Genomic DNA, 25,619 nt, shown 5'->3' with positions numbered 1-25,619 from the left:
ATCCTAACTTCTCTCCAGCTGTGTCCTCCTCCTCCTGGGAGCTTAACGTTTAACTGACAAAAGAGGCATGGGGTGTTGCTTTGAGTGCTGATACAGAAAGATTGTGAGGAGAGAAAAACATTGTTCAGTTCTCTGTCACACTGCAAACAGGTCAGTTTAAATTCAAAATGCTTTTCTTTTGACCTCTAAAACTTCACTCTATCACTTCCTTTTTATATAAAGGATTAAAGGATTAAAGGCTGTTTTATCCTGTTATAGTGCTTCATTGCCCGTTCTTCTTTGCTTCTCTTGTAACAAGCAAACACATGAATGAAAACATACCACATGCAATAAAAGTAAAATAGTTAACTTTGCAAACTTTATTATGAAACTGCTGCAGAGGAAGAAGCTTTTTTTTTGGGGGGGGGTCACATAAGAATGATGCAAAAGTGAAGTACCTGTCCTTTTGGCAGTTGTGTCAGGAGCAAACAGCTGAACTGTGACCTTGGGCAACATCCACTGCATCCAAAGGCTGACCTTCCCGCTGGTTCCCTCAATGCTGCTGGTTTTCTGCTCCAGAGTCACAGTGTCGGCGAACGGCCCGTCATCTCCAGCGGGCACAGAGTCACCCTGGGGGGGTTAACATGGGCGAAATATGTGAGAATCCAAGACACTACCAAGCCAAAGGTCTAACGATCGTAACAACCCACATATCTATCAAACAGAGAGACGGCAGAGTTTAGGATCACCACACTCAAACAGACCAAAACAAGGAGGGCCAGTTATGAGAGAATACGCACAAGTAAACAACAAACCTGATCTAACTGATGGTTTCACTGCCGATTAACTATCCATTTCAGGGGATGTGTCCAAGCATGTGTTTGGTGAATGCGTATGTTTGGAAGTGTTGTCGCTGTGCATGTAGCCATAACAAAGCAATCACCAACAGTTAAGTCTATTTGTGTATGAGATGACATCATAGTCTGGTTCTGAGTTCCACGCAGAGCAGAATCATTTGTGTGTGTGTGTGTGTGTGTGTGTGTTTTGGGGGGGGTCCTGTACAAAGCTGTCGTTGGCCCAACTATCCAAAACTAGCACCCACATGGCCAGGGTGTCAGGGCACCCGTCTTGCATCCTCTGCGTGGATGGTATGTGAAGACCGGAGACGGGGCGGAGGTGGGGGAGATGAAGTGGAGGGCTAACCGGGATTTCGGTGGATGAGGCTTCCTCCTGAGAGCCCTCCACTCATGACTGAGGATTTGGAAAGGCAATGAAATCACTGGAGACATTAATGTGGACAGTTTTATTCCTTTTGCTTCCTTCTGGTAAATCTATTTTGCAAACATGCATCTACGAGCTGACTCTTGAAATGAAAAGCCTGCAAACAAATGGCATGCACATCTGCACAACTGTCACAGAAGAGTTTCACTTTTTCCACTTCCTCCCCCATTGTAGTGTGGTAATGACAGATTGTGTCATGGTGATCGAGCCTGGCTGTGGTTGGTGAGGAGGTTATCAACCATCTCAATTAGAAAGCCCACAGCTGCTGGGGCTGATTACAGCGTCCCAAAGAAGATCCAGATGAGGAAACTATGTCCCCTTTCCGCAGCTGGGGTAAGGATGAGGGAACCGCACTAATTTGCAAATTTCATTTAATCACACACTTGAAGGTGGCTGAAACCAGAGCATAACAACAGAAAATGACGATTATACAAATAAATTAAATAAAAATGCAGAATAAAAAATTAATTAGGAACCTCTATGCTGCTGAGAAACATGCCCTTACAAGAAAAGTGATGGACAAGAAACACAAGGATTTAACTAGAATTAACTCCAAATACGCCCCCAAAGATTATTAACTTCAATGATGAATACTGTATGAATTAAAAAACAGCAATAAAACAAGACTAAAACTTTGATGCCTCTTATAATTAACTGGTGTTCATTCCTCTGACGGGTCGGTCAGTGTTATTATGCGTCTCCTCGTCATCAAACAATAAGAGATATGAGTTTGTGTGTAATAATTGTAACTGGTAGCAAGTAATATGAGCCCATTAGTAATGGAGTTTAGGCCGACTCAAATGAGAGATATTTTAGTGTCAACTGCCACTTGGGGACTAATGATTGCTGAGATGGAGTCAAAACAAAGGCGTGTTTGTGTGCGTGTGCGTGTGTGCGGGTAGGACTGTTTAGTTTATAGTTCTGGCCTGTCGGTAAGATTAGGCTCTATAATGTCATGTGTGGAAACAGGAGCCAGCCGCTGGCGCCGTGGGAAGCTCAGACCACTGTGTACTACTGTGTGGTTACAGCTGAGCATCGGACACCCAAGTGCCTCTGCTTCTCACCCAGAACAGCTGCTGTCAATTTCAGACTAATTCTCGTACAAACTGATTCTGTATGGGTCAGAGGAAAGAAGAGTGTTGGGTATTTGATGGTCATCGTGGCATTTTGCGATGTCTGAATAGCATGAAATTAGACAGTAAAACCATACAAAGTATATTAGATTTATTGAAAATGTGAGTTCTCAGCCAATTCAAAAGCAGCTTAAGGTCCATGGGTTTTAGTGTTGTATAAATAAATACATATGTTTGTGACTAAATTGATGATGTTGGAGGTTTGATAGAGGTGCAATCCGCCGTGTTAATAAGCTGCCACATCGAGGCCCCAAACAATCACACACCATCTACGAGGGAGATATTTTCCCACACCTCCACAGGCCAAGCTGTAACGTATACAGTTTAATTCCAGGGCCTCTGCGCTATAAACGGGGCCGAGGATCCACGTTTATTTTCTCTGCAGAGTTTGTCTTTGCTCATCAGAGACTCAAACACTGGAAGACAACAACAGATCAGGAGGTGTCAAACAGAGATGGAGGGAAAGGCTGATTAGAGGAGAGGAATGTGAAGAGAAAGCAAGGGGAGGAGTGGAAAAAAACGTCTAAGATGGAAAAAGGAAGACTTAGATTGTAAGAATAAAGTATAAAAAAAGAGGGCAGGTGGGATAGGCTTCAAACTGAGAAGGAAAAAAGGAGGAATGAGAGGGAAAAATATGAGATGAGAAAGAAAGCTAAGTGAAGCATGTTACAGAACTTGAAAATGCCATAAGTTATTAGAAACTTAGTTATTTCTGTTAATGGTAGGGGAGCCATATATATATATATATATATATATATATATATATATATACATATACATATATATATATATATATATATATATATATATATATATATATATATATATATACACAATGGATTAAGGCAATATAATGGTGGGGGAGCCATACATATATACATATATACATATGAGATGAAATGCTGTTAAACGTACGATGGATGAAGGCGATTGAAGATCTGAACATGCTAGGATTAATATGAGAGCAAGGAGGAGGTATTGGTATGATAGAGGAGGATGAAGGCAAAAGAGATGGATGAGGAGAAGGAGGGGAAAGACTGGCTGTTATAAGCTCTATTGGATTAATGTATGTAATTATTAGCAGTAGAAACCTATCTGAGAACATCCGTTTAAAGGTCCCGCAAAGCAATGGTTTGAAGGATGAGATGTGAATGTTATTGCAAAAAGAAGAGGGTAGGGGCGTGAGCTTAGTGAGGAGAAACTGCTGCCACTACTGCTGAGACGTATCAAAACAGCTCCTGCAGTCTTGCTCAACCCCCCCGCGTCCCAGAGGACTAAACACTTCTACTAGTGTTTGCACTTATGTAAACAGTGGCAAGTGGCTGTCAGGGGCCACAGCAGGCATGTTAGAGTCGGTGGGTCCCCAGCCATGATAGTGAGGGACTGTCACCTTTGTTGGTCCACAAATGGCTCCGGAGAACATGCATGTTGACACTATAGAGTTAACTCTCACACAGATACACACACTTTCTCCATTGACAAGCAAACACACCACTAGTCTCCTGGGACACTGTGATGGATGAATATCACAAAACTGCATAAAATCATATTTGGATATCTGGAATCACAACAAACTCAACTATTGTCACAATCTTATTTTTACGTTGCCATTTCGGTCTAAAAATGCATCATTTACTGAGATATCACGTTTTGCAGAGAAGAGTAAAACAATCTTACTACAATAACCCAACTTTAAATTACTGCATTTTCTGTAGTCTGACGTTGGTAGTGGGCAATTAAATGCTCTAACGCACTGAAGAGAGGGGAGACTGAGTCGGATGACTCACTCCACGCCCTAAACCCGGTTGCTGTGGACGGAGGTGTGAAGACATTGTTGAGAGTGGTGCTTTTCAACTGTATCCCCTGGTGCTGCCAGGGGGATGGCAGTCACATAAAAACAAGGTAAACACAAACATTATTCATTCCCCCCATCTCTATGAACTCATACTCATCACCTGAGCACAAAAGGAAAACCTGATTTAATGTCTCTGCCCCTTAAAACCACAAAACTATAATTTCTCCCCTGGCTTTTCACTGGGCCGTCTCCCCTGTTACACTTCATACTTCGTGTCTGGGTTTAATATTTTGACTTGTGTAAAGATGTAAATATGGTTTATTTCCCTCCTACATGAAGAGAAAGGTTTATACTCAATCAAACCTCAACTTACAGTACAGTAAACCAACCAAACAGCGCTCACAGCCTATCTGGATGATCTGAACTAGATATAAAAGAAATAATATAAGAAACACGCGTACTGATGAGACTTTTCCAGCTTTTAGAGTTCTTCCTAAACAAAACACATGTTTTAAACAAATTACACGTGTTAGCACTGACTCAGCTATTACAGCCATTACAATAAAACAATGTTAGCAGCTACAACCATCAGTCAGCACAGGAATTATGTGCATAGCAAAGGCTTGAATATCATACGTGGCATGAAAAAACTATGACAAAGACAAGTGTACTGATGTGATGAAATGAAATGTGGGGGTAAAGAGAGACAAACCTCAGTGCGGGAGCCAAAATCAGCAGACGGGCTGCAGGTGCTGGTGTCAGGCGGGGCGGTGCCGGCGCTGCTGCGCACCGGGGAGGACGGAGCAGCACCAGCAGGGGGGTCTGGGACACTGGAAGGCTGACGCAGAATGCCATGCTTCTGAAGACGGGCCCATGTGGAACTCCAGCTGAGAAGGAGCTCATACAAAAGTTGGACCTAGTGAGCGACAGACGTAAAGAGACAATGGGTTTTTTCGATTTATTTGTGTTTTCATATTTCCAAGTCATATTCATAAACAAGGTCATTTGTCATTGGAGACATTGAATGGGAGTTGAACAGATCAACACACCTGAATGCATTCTTAAGATGCACACCTTAAGCTGGGCAGATACTGTGCGATTGTCGGCTAGTTTTGAACCGATTTTCCACTCGTGGGACTATTTTTTGGATCGGGCCGGATTTCGACCCAATCGTTGCTCGTGCCTCGTGCAGTAAACATGGGGTAACGACGAGAGATTAACACCTCACAACGAGCTCCCGATCACGATCCCGATGTGTGCTCGCAAGAAAATCAAACGAGTTTGAAATCCTGGTCGCTCCTCCTGAAGGAATTGCTCAGTTGAAGCAGCTACGACCCGATTTGCCTCATCCTTTCGCAGATGGCATGCGCAATCTCTGATGTCACGTCAAAAACTATTATTTGTAGTTTAAAGTATTACCAGGGGTGCACAGAAGCCATTACTCGAGGGCTAGTCTACTGCACGTTTTAGATGTTTCCCTGCCTCTACACAACCCTGATAGACAAGGCTGTGTCACCAACAGAGTTGTGTAAACCTTGATGACATGTTGATGACGACCAGTGATTAGAATCAGGTGTGTTGAAGACAGGGAAACATCTAAAACATGCAGTAGACTAGCCCTCGAGTACAGGCTTGTGTGCACCCCTGCACATTACAAATCATGTTTTAATAGCCAATTCCGTCACCAATCACGACGTTGTCAGTACCAGTAACAGAAGTTCGACGTGAGGATTATGATCGTATAGTGTGAGCAGACGGGTCGCATCCGAATATCGGGACGTACAGTGTGAGACCATTACTCGTCGTGGGCTGTGAACTTTTGAACTCAGCGATCTAATTGTGCAGTTTGAGATGGGGCTGAATCAAACAATTTAAAATATCGCACAGTGTATGCCCAGCTTAACTGAATATATAAGAGCATTTCATAACGCAACTCAACAGACCGCAACCAAGTTCAGGATCTGAAATCAGGTTAAAATGCATCGATATGCAAAGTTCTGATCCAGCAGCTGCTCTCAGGAGATCTGACTTCTGAGATCATTACAGCGATTTAGCTTGACAGTTTTGTAGTTATGCGACACTAAACGCAGTAACGGCTGAAAGAGAGAGAAAGAGAAGAAAGAAATGTCAGCTAGAACTCAACCACTTCTTATTCTCCTTTCACATCATCTCCGACACACCACCGCTTTAGACCTGTTTTCATGTTCTTCTCAACAGCTCATCTGAAAAGTTCAGCGTGCTTAGACACGTGTTTCACTATACAAATTTGTTATCCATAACAACAAAACTTCCAAAGAAACACCCACAGAGGAAAGTTAAGTTGTGTCATCTATTTCCCCTACAAACTCGCTCCAAATTGGAAAAACTGAAGGCTCTCGATCAAACGCTCTTAACTATATATCATGCGTTCACATGAATAAGATCTTGGCTTTAGAAAAACAAGGTTGAAAACAAGAGTGGAAACATGAGAGGTGGACAGGGAAATATGGTGTGATGATCTCTGTTATTCATGCATCTACACAGACTCTTACAGGAGAGCAAGAGAAGGAAGGAAAGGAAGAAAATAAATTCCAGCAAGTTCTGGTTTTCAAATGCCCTGCTTGTGCAGAAAACTAGCCCTCCACCTAACCCCGACCCTCAAAGGTGCCCAGATGGAAGCACAAACACACCAACTACGGTGTTTTGCTCCCAACTGGTTTCTACTTCTATCACTCACTCACACATATGCACTTCTAAAAAGAGCCCATATTGCGTGGAGGCCTTCCACAAATGAGCATAAATCACATTAAAAAGAAGTAAAATATATTACAGCTGAGCCATTTAAAACATGTCCAGGAAGAGCTGCTAGTGTCAACGCGGCGGCCGTGCACGTCTGGAGCCAACAGCTGTCTCCCATAGCCGACTATACTGCACTGCTGGCAGGGGAGTTACGGCGCTGTGTCCCCGGCTCTTTTCTTAGGCCTGGAACTCCAACCAAGCACAACAAGGACTACTGCACTCAGCAGCATATCTGGAACAAGCGCTTGAAGCCTGTATGGTGGAGGAAAAAAGAGAGGGGGTGTTCTGAGAGAAGGAGAAGGAATAGGGAGTGAATGAGTTTGTGGGAATGTACTGTACCCATCATTTCATGGTGAGATTTTTACCAGCTCACACACACGCTGTACGTATATATTTTACCATCCTTGCTATGTCTTTCTTGTCATTTGTGTCTTTACTTTTACTGCCATTTGCTCCATCTTTTTTGTTTGTCTTAACCTTTAAATCTGTCACTTTCATCAAGCTGAGAATAAGCCATGTAACATGAAAAATCCCCACGATGATTCGGTTTAGTGGAAAGACGGCGTCATAAAGGCGATTCAGTCCAACTTTATGTATATACTATTTACTACAATAAAGCTGTCTCACACACACACACACACACACACACACACACACACACATGCACACACACAGTACAGATATCAAATTTAAATACCAGGACAATGAAAAGAACATTTGGAGGAGCGTGTCCTCCAAAGACCTGTCATCTGCATATCACGACGCCTGGAAAGCGGCAGTAGTCCAAAACTGAAACCGAACAGAAGCTTCTGGTCATTCATAAAATAAATAAATAAATCAAAGATCCCAGATGGAAAAAGAAAAGAGCATTCATGAGGCTAGTGTTCCTGCCTTAAAGTATAAAATTAACGCCATAAATGAATAGGAGGATGTTTAGCAGCCCTGTGTGGACGTGTGTGTGCACGTGAGTGTATGTATTAGCTGAAATACATGTCAGAAGTAAAGCAGTTCATATGAGCGTGGGTGCACAAACAAGTCTGTTGGTCACTGCAATAACCTGAAACTGAAAAACTAATAACACTGAAAACTGACTAATGAAAATCAGATGTTACTTTTGACCTGCAGCTCAACAGAACCATTTTAAGACAAACTAATGATGGGACCTTCATCTGAATATTCTGTTGCACAACCTTTGAATACATAGAATAGAATACTTTTTTATTGTCATTATACACAGGTACAGTAAGATTAAAAGCAGCATCACCTCTCCAGTGCAAGAATGTGAAGCCAATCACTGCAGTGAGACGTTTCTGGAACTCTCACGGAGACTTCTGCACCTGTGCACAGGTATTTTGGCTCACTCCTCATCAGCAAACCTCTCCGGCTGTCTCACATTTAACCTTTTCAGATTAAGCTTGTGACAGATCTGCCCCATCCTCATTAACCAAGTAACTAACTAAACACATAAATAAATACATCTTCATTATGACACACAAAAAAAATGTGCCTGCTTGGACTGGTCTCCTTTTTTGTTGCATGTTTGGACACACTTACCTCATTTCCTATGTTACATCTAGTTGGTATGATATTTTTAAACGCCTATAATAATTCAACAGTATAAACACTATTTCTCAAAAAGTGCCCCATTGTTCATTTAAGAGCTTGGTCGGTTCACTGGAATTTCACGAATCCCTTAGTTTATACTACGCAGTATTTCATCACACGTAATGGGAAATCTGATGTAATGTTACAAACATGCTGTTAGAGGGCGAGGGAACTACAGCGGCCAAACTTCTTGGTGCAGTTTTGCTGCTTTAAATGTGTGAACACCTGAAAAATTGCAGACATTGAAAAAGAGAACAAAGAAGTAAATGTATTTAAACAAACCCCACTGAGATGTTACTCTGTTTTTGTACCAATTCCCATAGAAATCACCGCGGCTCATCACTGTGGTTGAACCTCAACAGCTCTACCATTCATCAAATCACCCGAACTGAATCCTTACACAGGATACTTGCTCAAGACGGGAAAGAAATAAACAATATTATAATACTGTAAAAAACTACCCAGGAACCTCGCACGGAAATGATCACAATCCATTTCCCGTCTGTCTGTATTGATTATGTGCTCACAAAAACAATGCAACACACTGTAAAACAGTAGTGACAAGTCCCCCTTCTCCCTCACCAAGACCTGATAATGTTTGACCAAAACAAAATGGGTTACACTCACGTTTACGCTTTCACTCTCAAGAAAATTACGTGACGGAAGATAATGAGACTGTTTATTTACTGTTTTTCAGTCTGCATTAGAAAATCATGCAGAGGTACGACGTTCCAGCCGGGGTTCGTGCATTCGTATTGTACTCTAGGAAAGTTTTAGGGGAAAATAAAAAAGATAATTTGGGGTACGGACACACACTTCTTTTTCTATGACAATGTCAGCACCCTGTGGCTTACCTGAGGGTTGGAGCATTTGGCGTGAACTGGCTGCAGGTCAACATGGAGGCAGACTACAAAGGAATGCCTTGCTTCAGAACTGCCCTGCAGTTTAGATGTGACAGCTAGTGTGGACGTACATCCCATGGGCTCCAACAGGCTCAGGCTTTTCTGTTGTCCCAACAGCGTGTAGATGCTGAACTGACTCAGGCTTATAGTCCAGGGGAAGGCATCACCTGGTGGGCACATGTGGGAAAGTAAGGAAACAGTGGTAATAACAAAGGGTTAAAACTCTTTTTGAAACATCTGAAAGAAGCAGGGAGGATGAGAGAAACGTTATGTGGCAAAGCGTGCAAGACAAGTACTTGTAGAGGGGAAGAAAAACGCCTTCTCGTATTACTTTAAAATGATGTTCTGGCACTGAGGATGTAAAGAAATTACGTGTTTTCATTTTATTTTGTCCGATTTCTTCCTACAAAAATGTCTTTGGGAGTGCAAAGCTACATGATATACAACAGCTAACAGAAAATGCAGCTTTTGATACAAATGGTATTTGACATCTGTGTGAACATCCCATAAATAATGTAGGAACAACCAATGTCATACTTCTAACATGATATCAACAACTATGGAGCCTAACTCGAAGGTTGAACCAAAGCTGTGATTATAATACTGCTGAACTTACTGTAGATAATCCACGTGTTAAGATAAGAAACCTTTTTAAACTGTGGGTAGTGTTAATTATACCAGGAGTTATGTGACCAGGAGCAACAAATAACCTTTACTCCCATATCCACTTGTGTGTCCAGATATCTTTGAAGTGACGAAGAGTCAGATTCTGAGATAGTTCATGTATTTCAGCAACAGCCAGCCAAACAGACAAAAGTTACATTTTCCCACCAACTATTAAAAAGACTAAACATATGGTTGCATGACATTGGACAAGGGTAACAAACTTGTTTCTAATGGGCCAACTTTGATAACATGAAAGAGCCCAACAGCCAACGCTTTCATCTTGAAATTATTTTGAACCATGAAATTGCATTGTTCTTTACTGAACCATAAATAAAACACTGACGCAAGTTGGGGGCTGGACAGACTTTGACTTGAGGCCGCGACTGGTTCCTGGGCTGGTCTGGTTACACACCAGACAAAATGAAAATTATTTATTGTACTGTGGATGAGGAAGCTTAATTGAAAACATGGGAAAGAACACGCGCTACCCAACAAGCTGGCGAAGGATCCAACACATAACGTGAATTGTAGATCCAAATCTGTTGGTCTGAGATGCAAGATGCTGCACTGTGATGTATTGAAACTACTTATCTGCTGTCCTAAAACTACCTTACACGAGGGGAGAAGCTTTCCTGCTGGAACGAGATCCGATGGCCATATTTCTTCTATTTCACAGAGACACTTGGATCCAGAGTGCAGAAAAGCTTTTCAAAGGACAGGAATTAATCTCCAAAAGCATGTGTCGTTCATTTTTCCTGCTTCATTAATTTGAGCAGCCGATGTCATTGTTTTATTGTCTTTCTAGTGCAACTTTGAATTTTGTATATTCCACCCTGAAGTCACTGAAAAGCAGGGGGAAAAAGGTAGCCGTGCTTTTTCCTTGGCCTGGTGCTCAACCATCTAGCGGTTCGTTGTGTCGACTGGAACAGGTGTTGCTCACCACATGTGCGACTGGGATTCATCTCCCGGCCTCGTTACTTAAGTTTGTTTGTCTTTTGTCACGGTAAATGAGTGGTTGTGGGTCAAAGGTTTTCCTAGTGTTGAAAAGGCCGTAATGATGATAAATTCACAGTATTCAGACTATTAATATCATCAAACCACACCAATTAATTATCGGTAGGAAATTAATACTACTTTTTGTTTTTCTTTTTTCTCTAAACATTCAACTATGATGTATTTATGATATCAGGTCGTTCAACACTGCAAAAACTCAAAATCTTACCAGGAATATTTGTCTTATTTCTAGTTAAAATGTCTAATTTTTAGTCAAAAATCTCATTACACTTAAAACAAGAGTCATAACTAGAAAAATAACTTGTTATATGACAATTTTCACCTGTTTCAAGTACATTTTCACTTGAAATAAGTAGAAAAATTGCCAGTGGGACAAGATTTATCTTCTCATACAAGCAAAAGAATCTTGTTCCACTGGCAGATTTTTCTACTTATTTTAAGTGAAAATCTACTTGAAACAGGGGAAAATTGTTGTTTTTTCCAGTGATGAGTCTTGTTTCAAGTGTAATGAGATTTTTTTTTTTTTTTTACTAAAAATGAAACATTTTAACTAGAAAAAAGACAAATGTTCTTGTTAAGATTTTGAGTTTTTGCAGTGAAGGATTTCACAATATTCAAGAGAGTATCCAAGCATTTGAATGAAAAGTTTAAAAGTGATAGAAGGAAACCTACCTTCCTCCAAGATGGGCTTGGAGACAACGAAGGGCAGCTCCTGCAGCGGCTCCATGTATTTGTGCCCAGCACTGAGGACACTGATCTGGGGCAGGCAGACCACCAGAGTGCCAGGCATGAAGGCCTGGTTGTGGTACCAGCTCCGCACCGTGCCAGGTATGTCACCACAGATGATAGTGCTCGGAGAGGGCAGGCTGTCATTAGGCAGGAACACGCAGCATGACTTCAGCTCCAACTGGAAAAGGGAGAGAAAATTACAGGACACATGAGGTCACTCCACTGAAATGGGTGTCACTTGCTCCGTGAGCGTGCACCTGTCCCAGACTTTCTCAATCATTTTCAGGGCTCAAGAATGTTTGGAGGGCAGTGGGCGGTTCTGGAAAAGGCTGGATTGTGGATAACACGACATTATATGTACACCATCATAGCTTAAGCTTTAACACGTTGGATACGTGTCTCTGTCTTCCCCTTTGGGGACCCGGTCCAGCTGCGGGGTGTCGTCCACATTTCTGATCATCATTTTAGTCATCACCAACCAGTAAGCGTGTAAATTCAATACAATAATTCTTTACTAATGCCTGAAGAGAAAGAACCCCCCCTCACCATTACTAAACTGCATTGGTATTTTGCATAGGAAGTAGCTTTTAGCTTATATTTTCATGCACAAATGTTGTACAGTCCTGAATATGGAGACCAGGCCGAGCGGCTTTGATGGGAGTTGAGGGTGAGGACTGTGAAGGAGAGACTTTAGATGAGGAGAACAGAGAGCGCATAAGAGAGATGTGGTTACAAATTCATCTCAGATTGTTTCCTGTTCTGATTACTCTTCAAAGAACTCTGGAATCAGAATAGTTGCATACTGATATATTTGGCTTTCACTCTTTAAAGAGCTAATGAGAAAGAAAAAAAAAATCAAATAAGTGACATTGGCTGGTCTGCTGCAGAGCTGAGCTGGAAACCAGGCAAACACACGGAAAGTGAGTTTAGCGCTGTTACACTCGCCTGACACTAACACTCTCCTGCCACACGGAGGATCAGCTCCTACTGATCTTGCCTGCAGTACTTTTAATGAAAAATCAAGCCCTTTGATACACAAACTTCATCTTCCTATCTTTTATCAACTGCTGTTTAAGTATGAAAACAACTGCTTCGGTAAAAATGGTCAAATTCAAGAACTTGTATACAGAAATAGTTTTTAGCATTATCAGTTGAAACGCTTGCAGATTTATTCAAGATCATGAAGGAGTTTGATTAAAGGGGTCGTCATTTGAGGAGGAATTTATGGCGCTGTTTACACAGAGCAAAAACTGAGGCGTTTTCATGCGTTTTGGCCGTTCGTTTACCCGAAAAACGCAGCTCAAAGCCCCCAAAAACGATCATTTCTGAAAACTCCGGCCAAAGTGGAGATTTTCAAAAACTCTGTTTTCACGTTTGCGTCTAAACAGAGGAAAACGGAGGAAAACAGAGGAAAACGGAGATTTAAGCTTCAGAACGTCACATTATGCACCAGAAACTCACCAGCGTCATGTGTGCGACCTGTTTACAATTAGTTTGGCCCCGGTCAATATTTTCTTGTATTTTACCTGTTTTATATTCTAAAGTCACACTTAAAACTAACTCCACTTCTCTGTCACTCCAAACCAAAGACTCTCGTTCATCTTGGAAGTAAAGCCTGAATTATGGTCCCGCGTTAAATCGACGCAGAGCCTACGGCGTAGGGTACGCGGCGATGCGCGCCGTACGCTGTGCGTCACCGCGTACCCTACGCCGTAGGCTCTGCGTTGGTGTAACGCGGAACCATAAATCAGCCTTAACTGGAAGTTACACGTGTCATTTGTTGATGTTTTTTCCAGGATTCTGATTGGCTGGCATGACGTTAACAGCGTTTTCATGCGGGTCCGTGTAAACGAGGATATTTTTGAAAACGTAGAGGGGAAAATGTCCGTTTTTGTAAATACCCGGCTACGTGTAAACGTGGCCTTAAACTATACTTCAAAGTAATTCAAAGATATGCATGCATATCTGTTTACGTGAAAGCTAACCTTTATTATTGTAAGACATGTAGCTACAAACAAAGGGCAGGCATAACAAATAGGTGTAACCTCATCCCTACTGTACGCTTTTGCTGTTTCAAATGGTTCAGAGCTAGATTACAACACAAACCAGCAGTAAATGACCTCTTACACCAAATTACTCTACTTCCATACTGTGCATGATGGTTGACTAAATCTGTCACCATTTATCACATTCTGGAAGTCAAACGTTTATACAGTAGATATTATAATTGAATATAAACCACTAAAATAAATTCTCACTGATTTAGGCTCCCACACTTCAAACAGTAAAGGAAATTGGTCTGTGTTTGAGAAGTCGCTCATGAAGGATAATTTCAACATATAATTGATCTCATACTAACCATTGGTAGCAAATGGCTTTTCTTGGTAGTTACTGACAAAGAAGAGTTTCATTCTTACCGACTACCAGAGACAGAAGCCCTTAAAATGAGCACTTTAAAGGAAGGATTCCCTGATAGGTGGGGTATTTTTTATTATTGTCGTTTGGGGAAACAGAGGGGAGACGAGTTACAACCGAACATCGCTTTACACCACTATATCTCAAACCAGCAACAATGAAACTCACTCACAGAGCTGAAGTCATCATCTTTTAAAAGAAAGTAATTGCGGAAGAAAAATTCAAGTGGCCGTGCAAAATACAAAATAAAAGCATTGTAAAAGCAAGTGGCAAAAACTGCAAAAGCTTTTCTGTGGTGCTTTAAAGAGGATGGTTTTTCAGCACCAATGACACAGCTGCTGCGTGAAAAGGACAAGTATATAATAACTTCATATGTATAAGTGCCTCAATAGTCTAATAAAGGGTTCAGGTTCATCTCATTTTCATCCTCTGGCCTGAATAACCAAATACTTTCTATCTTTAACACTTTAACACCCATGCATATCCATACTTACTTATCCAAAGCTTGCAACTTATCATCGGAGTTACTTTCTGAGCTTCAGAAACGGTACATGTAGCTGGTGCTCAACTCCACCAACCAGTCTCCCTTTGATATTCTGATCTTCAGCAAAGGCACATATTCACTTGTTTTCTACTGTCTACCAATCATAAAAAAAATCATAAAACGTCATTTACATTGCAAACACTTGGTATGTAAAGTGCTATATAGTGCTAGGCTGAATAAAAATTGATATTTAAAGCTTAAATTAACATCTCAAATTGCACTTCAGCTTCTTTTCACTGAGGCCAAAAGTATCAACATGCTTCAAAAGGTCAAAAGTATGAAATGGGGAAAAAAAAAAAAAAAGTTCAAGTGACGGCAAGCACCATCTCCTTTTCTCCTTTTCTAGGGAGAGGGCATTAAGGTCAGCAGGGTAGATATGAACAAAAGCAGAATAAAGGAGACTGAATGCAGGACTTGAGGATGTGACGGAACAAGATGACAGCAGACACACAATATAAAGAGGAAAAAGAAACGCAAAACCCAGCGGATAATTAGCTGTTCTGAAAGAGAAAAGAACATCTTGCCAGGGTCTGGATATGATTCTGCTCAGGTCGGTGGGCCTGAAGAATACATTTACTGGATTTGCTGTCGTCCACACTCCTCCTGGAGGCCACAGCTTTACTTGCTGGAGTCGTATCCAAGACAAATATGGTCAACAGGTGCAGTTAAATCAAAAAAAGACTACGAAGAGCTTAAAAACAGTGTGTCACTGCCAAAGCTGCACGATGGTCCAAAGATTTTTACATTTTTACTAACAGAAACTGAGAACTATACAACCCACATTAAAAAATGTTATAATCAAGTGATAATAAAACACGTCTGTACAGCAGTTTGTGAGAGAAACTGTTAAAATCCAGAAGAATGCAGTGATTAAAGGCCATGCTAAAGAGAAAATAATCTTCTATAGAAAAATACTCCTTTACAGAGAAACAATAAGACAGAAAATGCCTTATTATGTTGTATAAAATGAATTACCTTACTTAAAGGAGCCGTCTGTAAGAAATGGCCAAAACTGGTACTGCAGTCACTTTCAAAATATTGTTGAGCGGCGTGTACCCTCCCCCTCCTCCCCCCGACCAGAGGTTGCCAGGTAGGCTGCAGAATACAGCAGGAACGTAGGCTGCCATGGCTGCGATAATTAGAGCCGAGCTGGCAACCCGGATGCCGAAACAATACTGACTTGGTGCTTGGGAGATAGGTGGAGGGTGGAGCTTCAGAAACAATACTGACTTGGTGATTGGGAGATAGGTGGAGGGTGGAGCTTCAGAAACAATACTGACTTGGTGATTGGGAGATAGGTGGAGGGTGGAGCTTCAGAAACAATACTGACTTGGTGATTGGGAGATAGGTGGAGGGTGGAGCTTCAGAAACAATACTGACTTGGTGATTGGGCGATAGGTGGAGGGTGGAGCTTCAGAAAAAATACTGACTTGGTGATTGGGAGATAGGTGGAGGGTGGAGCTTCAGAAACAATACTGACTTGGTGATTGGGAGATAGGTGGAGGGTGGAGCTTCAGAAAAAATACTGACTTGGTGATTGGGAGATAGGTGGAGGGTGGAGCTTCAGGCCAAAACAAAAAATGACAACATAAACATCAGTTGAGGGCTGCAACTCCTCTTTTTAAACTGGAATATCCTGGCTTGAGTGCTGTTGTCAGTGACATAAGTATTTGAAAGGAACATGATTTTTAAATGTCTGTTGACATATCGGGGTCATTTTATGATTTGTTTTATTATTGCTCTTACATACAGCTCCTTTAATAACATTTATTTACTTAAGCTAGATGCCAGGACATTAAACTGACCAACTGTTAGCTCCTGATAAAAGGAAAAACAATGACTGCTGAAAGTGTCGTATTGCTTTCTGAGTTTCAGCAAACCATTTGTTATTTCAAAAAAAGAACATGATAATGCCCTTTTAATTACTTTTTTCCCTTGAATGTATTTAAAATCCCCTCCAACATGTGACCAAATAAAAAGTACCAGGCTTTCCTGGGGTCTGCGGTTGTGCCAATCACACAATTAGAAACTTCATCATCCTCCGTGCTGCTCCCTGAGCTGCGGGTCGGAGCAGGTCACGGCGGTTAACCACGCACACCTCCCTATGGCTTCACCTCTGTGGTCTTTGGTTTCTATGACTCGCACACATGCTGAGACACCGGCAGTAGCCAAAGGAAGAGAAAACTGAAGACACGAGACGGATCTGACAGACAGTCTGAGAACCCCCCCACATTTGTGTTCTAAACTTTTCTCCCTGTTCAACTTTATTTCCCTCCGTCGTCCCATCACCCTAACAACGAGAGCCTTGGTACTTCTTGTACTGCTTACTGATTTAGGTTGGATGGAGTAAAAGATCAAGAGAAATGTCTTCAACCAAAGCAAAAGGAGACAAGGTACAAGGAGAGGAAAGGTCGGGAGCCGAGGAGGGTCTAGAGTTCAGGACTGTCACACAAAGACTGGGGTGTCTATATGTTCAAGACCAAAGGTCTAAGTTGAAAGTGAGAGTATGTTTGTATTTCAGGTGGGAAAGTTCATATGAGGTTGTGTCGGGGTTGTGGTTGGTATTTTATGCAATTCTGTTTATTGGCTAAGAAACGGGCCAATAAACAGACTGCTGGAGGCGGTTCATGCATGTGACAGTGTCTGCTGTGATGGGCATGTATACGTAACCGTGTATGTGTGCAAGAGCGGCTGTGTGAGTTGGAGAGACAGGAAAAGTCATATTTGGGAGGCGAAGGGCCACTCTTTCTTCTGGAGTGTCAGTGTGTTCACAAGCCGCTCACTGAGCCAAGTAAACTATATTTACATCCAGGATAGTGGAAATGTTTTTTTTCTTTTAGTGTGAAAAGGCAGCCTTTCCTATCCCAGCAGGAGGAAAAATCTGAGATGAAATTAAAAATAGGAATGAGTGCATAAAACATGTGCAAAACTGGAGGATAATTTTAGTATGGAATATTTCATACACAACTTCACCCTGGGTTGTGTTCAGGGTAATGTGGAATAAAGGAGCAGCGAAAAATGACAGCCTTGGAAATGACTCAGGCACAACAAATCAATACAGATGTGTTGTGCACTTTTATGAGAGTGCATAATCTATGTTTTAATCTTAAAGCACAAACATGGATTTTTGAACATGAATGTGGATGAACAACGTTAAGGACATGATTCATTTACAGATGTGGCTTCAAACCAGAATAGTAGGTGAGTTCAAAACGTATCTATGTAATAATACAAACTTCTGAGGAGAAAAAGAGAGAGATGATTGGTCATTCCTTTTGTCCAGTGACGTCATGACCGGTCCAAGAGAAACCAAATCTTTTAACATAACAAATAGAGTCAACTGTCAGGAGTCTGGGACGTGTGCTTCAGTTTCCTACCACCTATAATGACAGATCCATTCAGGAAAAACATTGATGGACAATGTGACTGTGTGCCTGTGTGTGTACTCTGGGGGAGGGCGTATCCCTTGAAGCACACTTTATTAATATACTTCAAAAAAGCAGAAACTCTTTTCAATTTTGACCAGGAAATCTCTGTTTAAAAAAGACTGAAGCCAATAAACTCCTCATGAAGCTGCACGTGCTGGACTTTAACTGTGAAAACATGCTCAAATGACATACTTACTCATTTACAAAAGCATACACACACATACATCATGTGTGCTTGCATGTTCACATTAGGAACGTGCAAAACTGAGCACACACAAACCAAAGATCATATTCCCCCTTACAGCACAATCATCAGTCATTTCAGGAGAAAAAAAGAAAAAAGAAAAGAGCTCACTGGAATTCAGAATGAAAAAGTAGTTGAAGAAAACAAGAAAAGAAAAAACCTCTTGGCCTCAAGCACCTGACTACAACACACACACACACACACACACACACACACACACACACACACACACACACACACACACACACACACACACACACACACACACACACACACACACACACACACACACACACACACACACACACACACACACACACACACACACACACACACACACACACACGTCTTTATGTGTTGATATTGCTTGACGTGATGCTGCTCACCAATTCAGCTAAAGGCCCACTACGAGAGCGGTAATGAAGCGGCAGTAAAACCCAGAAGTTAAACGTTTATGACCCACATTTATTCTGTTGTGTGCTGAGCCGTTCACAACAACGAGCTGGCTGCAGTGTCTGTTCTTCAGCCAAACGAAAAATGAGAGGATCAAAACAAATAGATGTGCATAAATAAATGAAAACCCTTCAAGCATCTATTTGAAGGATACAAGGTGTCAAACTCTGGTCCATTTTATCCCCGATTACATCTCAATTGGTCTTTCAATTTTCTCAGGCTTCAAATCCCCCAAGAGCATGAAATTTTAGTGTATTTAAGCAGAAGTGGGAGCAAATGGTCTGCCTTGAGTAGCATTTCTCTGAGTATTTATGGAGATGGTTTATCTGGTTCCAGCAGAGCAGGTTCTAATAGAGAGGAAGCTGAGGGCCAAACACACTTAGGGTTTAAAAGGCTAAAGCCATGTGGAAATGGCCTATATAACCACAGGAGGCTCTTATGATCCTCCAGGCCTCGCCAGTAAATGACAGAGCAGTCAGTTAGACTGAGGACAGCCTGTCTACAGCACAGAAGAACAGTAGATAGTACATTCTCCCCGGAGAGTCGTTCTCAGAAAGTGGGTTGAATGAGAGAAGAATAAAAGATTGTAAGGAAGGTACAAAGGCTTTTCCCTGTAACACAATTCCACGAGACCATGTTCACAGCTCCTCTTACAGAAGGGGACAACAGGCAGATGTACAGCACGCACGCGCACACACACACGAGGAGCTGCCCATCAATCAGGCTGACAGATGTTATCAAAGTAGAGATCATTGATCATTTGGCCAAAACCATTCCCATTTTTACAGTTTGACAAAATCCACTCAAATCACGTCATACTGATGTTAAAGCACAGCGGTGGAGGGTTGTGCTTCGCTTCCAAAGGTACTTGGCACCTTGCAGTGACTGAATCAGCTATGAGCTTATCCATGTACCAGAAATCCCATGTGAGGCTTTCTGTCCGACGGACAACATTTGGACGAAAGTAGATTACACAACCGGAGAATAATCCCGACCACTGCAGCTAACTTACAGGAGAACGACTGGCAATGGTCATGTCAAAGTTAAGACATCAAACTGACTGAAATGCTGTGCATAAAGGGGGGGGGGGGGGGGGGTCTACAATAATGTCATACAGAAAATTATGACATCAAGATACTGCTGCTAAATGTGGTTCTACAAGCAGCCAAGTTGTAGGATATATTTATGGCGCTTTTCCACTAGTACCTACTCAGCCCGACTCGACTTGCCCTCGTTTATTTTCAATACCCAGATCAGAAGTAGGAGGGTTGGAGCGAAGCTGCTGTGACATACTCGATTGTGCGACACAAACGAAGAAGTAAAGGCGCCAAAGATGGAGAACATGGATGAGTAGATATATCTGCTGCATATTCTGTGGCATTTATTTGATATAAATTTAAAACAACGCCATTGTTCTTAGAAAAAACTAAACAAAAAGCTGCGATTCGCTCTTGAAATTATGTCACATCCAGACTCAGGCATCTGATTGGCCAACCCCCCGACCAATTGGTTGCCTGTAGTGTGATGACGTCAGATACAGCCGACTCAGCCGATTAGAACCTTGGCAGAATAGTTACAGCAAAAGTATCTACTCGGCATGTTAGACCCCTAGTGGGAAAGCGCAAAACCGAGGCGAGTCGAGTCGAGCTGAGTAGGTACTAGTGGAAAAGCGCCATTAGTAATGCCACTTACCGGTTCTACACTTAGGTTTAGTTTTGGTTCAATAATGATCCGCTCTAGTGAGTCAAACGTTGTTATGAAACTGTAATTGTATATATATGATTTTTTGATCAGCAAAGAACCAGACTGTTTTATTATGTCCTGACGTATAAAACCTTAGAATTAAAAGACTGTCTTCCTCTTTTACAGGACGACAGTCAGATGGGGGGAGGAATCTATGGTGGAGTGGTCCTTTCTGAGACATTATCCTTCCACTATTTTATCCTGCATTATGAAGATGTAACACCCACTGCAAACTAGTCTTGAAAAGTATTTTCAGCGCTACACATGTTCTGCTAAAAAGTACTGACAGCACAGAATGCAATTATTGTCACTCTCATCTATCTTTAAACAGGCAGCCGAGTCCATGTGTGACATTTGCCCTGTGACACTGTGGACACATCCGCTGTTGGGCTTATTGTTTTCATATCACAGCAGGGAAGAGAAACTTGGATGTCCCAGTTCCACACAGCCGCTAGCAGAGCATGAACTTTGAGGGTCGGGATCAGCCCACTGTAGAGAGACCCCACAACTTGTGAAACACACACAAACCTGCACAATAACTAACACATTCGAGTGCACAGGCTATGCACTGACATATTTTTCTCTCATTTTCTCTACACACAATAAGCAAGCCATGACACACAGGAAATCACCCAGAGATAGAGGATAGGAAATTAGAAACACCCTCCCAGCATCCCCAGTGAAAACATTTGCAGCTCTGGAGCAGAAAACTCTCAGTGGAGAGATCGGCAGCGAACGGAAAACACATCCCTTTGTTTTAAAAATCTGATACCTCTCCAAATGTAATCTTCCTGTGCCTGCACCAGACAGGACAGTGTGTTTCCGAAGTGGCCGGTCGGATGAACAGAAGGTCCACCGCAACCCCCCCCACTACGCCCGCCCACTGTTAACCTTGTGCTCCTCTCTTTTTCATATCTTCCTGCGTTTTCCGCTCTGTCTAAATACACACTTGGAAGAGTGGGCAACAGTGTAAATAGTGTCTCCCTGTAAATTAAAATGATTAATGTGTGTACCTGAAGATGACACGTGCAGGTGTGTCCACAGTGAACACATGTACACACCGAGTTTCAACTACAGCCCCAGACAGCAGCTTTCCGTCCTGATATACATGAGAAAACATTTAAGCGTGATGCTTCCTGACAACAGATAGGCTTGGTCTCACCCACATGCCACCACAAGCAATAAGCTCGTGGCCTGGCACGGCAGCGCGGCCAGGCAGCCAGCCATCTCTCTGGCCCTGCATTCCTCTCTTCTAACACTGCTTACAGAAGCTGACAAGCTCTGGAGGTCTCCCTGGCCGAGGTGGAAATCTGCAAAAATAAACGCTTTAGGTGACATGAAGGCTTTGTTTGTTTCTGCTGGGCCGGCTGTTTGTGTTAACGCGGTGGGTTAATTACAACTTTGATCGCTGCGTTTATTGATCCAACAGTGGCCTTAGGAGTGCGGCAGGCCTGGCCTGCCTCGCCTACGCCTACTGCCTATCCCAAACAATCCCCCCCTCCACCACCCCGGCTCGGTGAGCCGGCACAGACGGGGTCTAATGGGATGCCCACACCAAAGTGAGGATGCCCTTGCAGAGGGTGGTCTTGATGAGCACTCGGATGTGATAACTGCTTTTCATCTGTGGAGGGCCAAGGATTTATAGGGAGGGATCTAACGGTCGAGAATGGGGTGAGGTGACAGGGATTGACGAGGCTTAAAGTTAGGAAGAGCTGAGAGCTTAGCTTAAACTTTAATATACAAATGGACTAACATTTAAAAACGAGAAAAAAAAAGGCCTGGCATGGTTTACAACAGTGGTGTGGCCAGACAACTTTGCCTCGGGCTTATAGAAGAGACTAAAAGGCGGCTGGGATCACGTTATGCAGTGTGTAATACATGCCAAATTGGATCAGATAGTGATGGACTGCAGATGACAAAGATTTTATGGGCCAGCTCTGGCAAATTTTCATCACTACTGATTTATATGGTGTGACCAAATGATGTAGGCCAAACAGAGCTGTTGTAAACCTCCCCTGATCTGTTTTAACCTGTGTTCGGCGCAGCTTCTGCCTCTGTCCAAAGACAAAAGGGTGAATGTGAACAGTTCAAGTGGGCTCCAAACGAGCATGGGAACTGCAGATTTTCTGTGACCACTATTTCAGTTTCAGTTTCTGACAATGCTTTACTTAAGAAAAGGTGTACACGCATGTTCTACTACACTAAGAAAATTAGTTTCTAGGTTTCTGAGATTCGTGAGGTTGCACACGCGGGAGAATCTTGATAAGCACTTTTCCGGCACGTTGAGAGGGTCACACATGTTTGTGCTTCTACAACATCTGTGAGATCATCAGTGTATTGACACAGTGGCAGATGATGGAATGGGATTGTGGCCACACATGCACACTAACACACCCATCAACATGTGCATATGTGCATACTCATATCTGCAAACTCAGCATTCTCACAAGGTAAAGAGCTTAAGACACATCTGCTCTCATTTAAATCCAACTATACCAGAGAGATAGAGTCGGCACTTGGAGGAGAACGTCTACCTTTTTTCTCATCATCTCTTTCATATTTCAAAAGTATAATTTGTTGGCAAGTGATCTGCTGAACCAAGTTAAGCTTCAGCAGTCTGGAACAGAGCAGAACGCATGCATACACCAAGCAGGAGTGATGTCAGCATCGTGACTCTTCTTTTGCTGTGATTTTTAATAAAACTGTTTCAGAACCATGTAGGGCAGCATACGTGTGAGGAGAGGGCTGTAACTGGATACCTGGACACTTGCACAAGTAACAGTGGAAGTGGTTTTAGGGTAAATCAGATAATATTTGCACCCATGCAGATCAATAGCACAACAAGAAGAAAGCTTGGGCTCACTTCAGTCATATATCTCCATGCAAGTCTATCAGTGTGGAGATTCTTACATACTCAATAAGAGCAAACACTTCCTGCATACAGCTTTGACTAACTTGGCTTGCACATTACTTTCTATTACAGAAACGCAAAATGCACCTAGTTGAGAATGAAGCAAAAATGGTTTCTGACCCCTTTCTATCAAATCCAGCTTTAATATTTACAGCAATTTGTGCTTCAGTATTAAATGCCTTTACCCACAACTCATATGGGTGATGCCAGTTTTGGTGCGTACTAACCACAGTATACAGGAAACTACACACAGGCCCAGCTATGTTGGAAGTGCTCAGGTTCTGTCATTGTGCCATCATCAGGAGGGATGAATTCATGTGTCTAAATAAGGTATCCAGCAGAGCTTCAGATCCATGTGGCCTGCTCCATCAGAGCCACTCTGAATGTGCAGTGCACATGATTCTCCTTTCTGTCTTTGTCACCTTCCCCCTGGTTTCAAACTCATTCTGTGCCCATTTTTTTCCCTTCATTCTTCCTTGCCTCCGAACATCCCTCTCCTTTCCATCACATTACCTTTTCAACCCCATTGCTTTTTCTCCTCTTTTTTTCTCCTTCAAAAATATTGTACTCATTAATGCATGGCAGCTGCAGGGAGCAGTGTTACTTCATTTTTCCATGGCAACGGCCTCTCTGTTTCAGCAGATCCCATTTCAGTTTTGGTAGCAACATACTTCTTTGCCAAAGCTGAACACATTCATGTGTTAAATCGAAGGAATTATTTCAAAATTCCTGAAATAGAATCAGCGTCCTAATCACTTGTAATTACTGTCAGGGTGCGGGGAGAGCGTGGGTGACCTTGCAGAGAATAAGGTGGAGAAGCAGAGATGACAGGATGTAGAGGGGTCCTGATGAGCAGCCACAGGAAGAAAATGAGTTTGGAAGGTGGCATGGGACTGAAAGTACAGCAGATGTAAGAAAACACAAGGTAAAGAGCGGACCTCGGAAATGTATTACATGTGAGGAGTAGAAGAACCTGATAGGGAAGGAGGTAATATGATTTTATTGATTGTGATGACCAACAAGTGTATGAGGCCTCATTAGTAATATACGTCTCTTCACTGCATCTACAGCCAGAAGGATTTGGACAGTTTTTTAAGGTCGAGAGACACAACTACCTTCGGCTGCAAGTAAAATGTCAAGAGTAAGTTCTTTAGTGCATCCAGACAAACGTTTTATAAAGTTTACTTAGGATTGAATTATAAAGGTCCTGCTGGAAACAAACTTGGGCTTTTAAACACAGGTAGTTAACTGATGTCTTCACTCTGCAACAGTCCCTTTGTAGAAATGTAGAGCAAAACCTGCTCTACTAACTTGACTCCCTGTAATACGCCCGTGGGCTGTGTGTGTCTTGTAATGTGCAATGACGCACTCCTCTCTCTGTGATGCTTCACATCAAACTTCACTATGTCACAGCGTTCTTGAGATGCAGAATGTGTGCAGCCTGGCTTTAAATCCTTTAAAACCACCTCTGTGGAGTAACAAAGGCGTATGTGGTCTTGGACATATTTGATTGTCGCCACGTGTGTCAGATCTTGGGATAAGTTTGGGATAAGTACCAGCGGTTTTTGGTGTCAGTACCTACATGGCTCAGTACCAGAGTACAGATTAGCAACAGGAGCAAAGATGCTGTAAGCAGTATTCACCATGTTTTCATCGTGTGTAATCGCCTTCGAATGATAACGTAGCATGTTATCAAAGTGTAGGCTTGTGTTACTAAAATCTATGGGAGTACATACATGCCAAGTATAGTGGGGTACAAAGAGGGAGCAACAACCAAAACATCATAAAACACCTCCAAATCAGACACAATATCAACCTTTGGTGCCTTTAACTGCTTTAGCAAAGCTGTGAGGTTTCATTGCAGCCTGCCAGCTCCGAATCGGTTGGCTTAAGTCTCGTCAAATGAAGGTACATCCTTCGTGATATAAGCATGTTTTTAGTCAAACCACCGACAACGGCAGACTGGAACTGCTGCTTCCTAGAGTTCAAGTTCAAAGCT

General features: G+C 42.3%; 1 protein-coding gene across 3 annotated transcripts in view; it reads right to left on the bottom strand.

The window, feature by feature from the left end:
* LOC133425111 (intermembrane lipid transfer protein VPS13B-like) overlaps window positions 1-25,619 on the bottom strand; it is a 362,452-nt gene that overhangs the window by 167,489 nt on the left and 169,344 nt on the right. For all 3 annotated transcript variants that reach the window (XM_061715807.1, XM_061715794.1, XM_061715800.1), the window contains 4 exons: window positions 11,826-12,060; window positions 9,426-9,640; window positions 4,901-5,104; window positions 438-609 (listed from right to left, as the gene is read on the bottom strand). In XM_061715807.1, the coding sequence (XP_061571791.1) occupies window positions 438-609; window positions 4,901-5,104; window positions 9,426-9,640; window positions 11,826-12,060 (826 nt within the window). The remainder of the gene's footprint in view (window positions 1-437; window positions 610-4,900; window positions 5,105-9,425; window positions 9,641-11,825; window positions 12,061-25,619) is intronic.

Source organism: Cololabis saira, chromosome 3, assembly GCF_033807715.1.
Source record: "Cololabis saira isolate AMF1-May2022 chromosome 3, fColSai1.1, whole genome shotgun sequence".
NCBI classification, from domain to species: Eukaryota; Metazoa; Chordata; class Actinopteri; order Beloniformes; family Belonidae; genus Cololabis; species Cololabis saira.
Note: the sequence above shows the minus strand (reverse complement) of the source record. Positions and strands in the feature narration are given on the sequence as shown.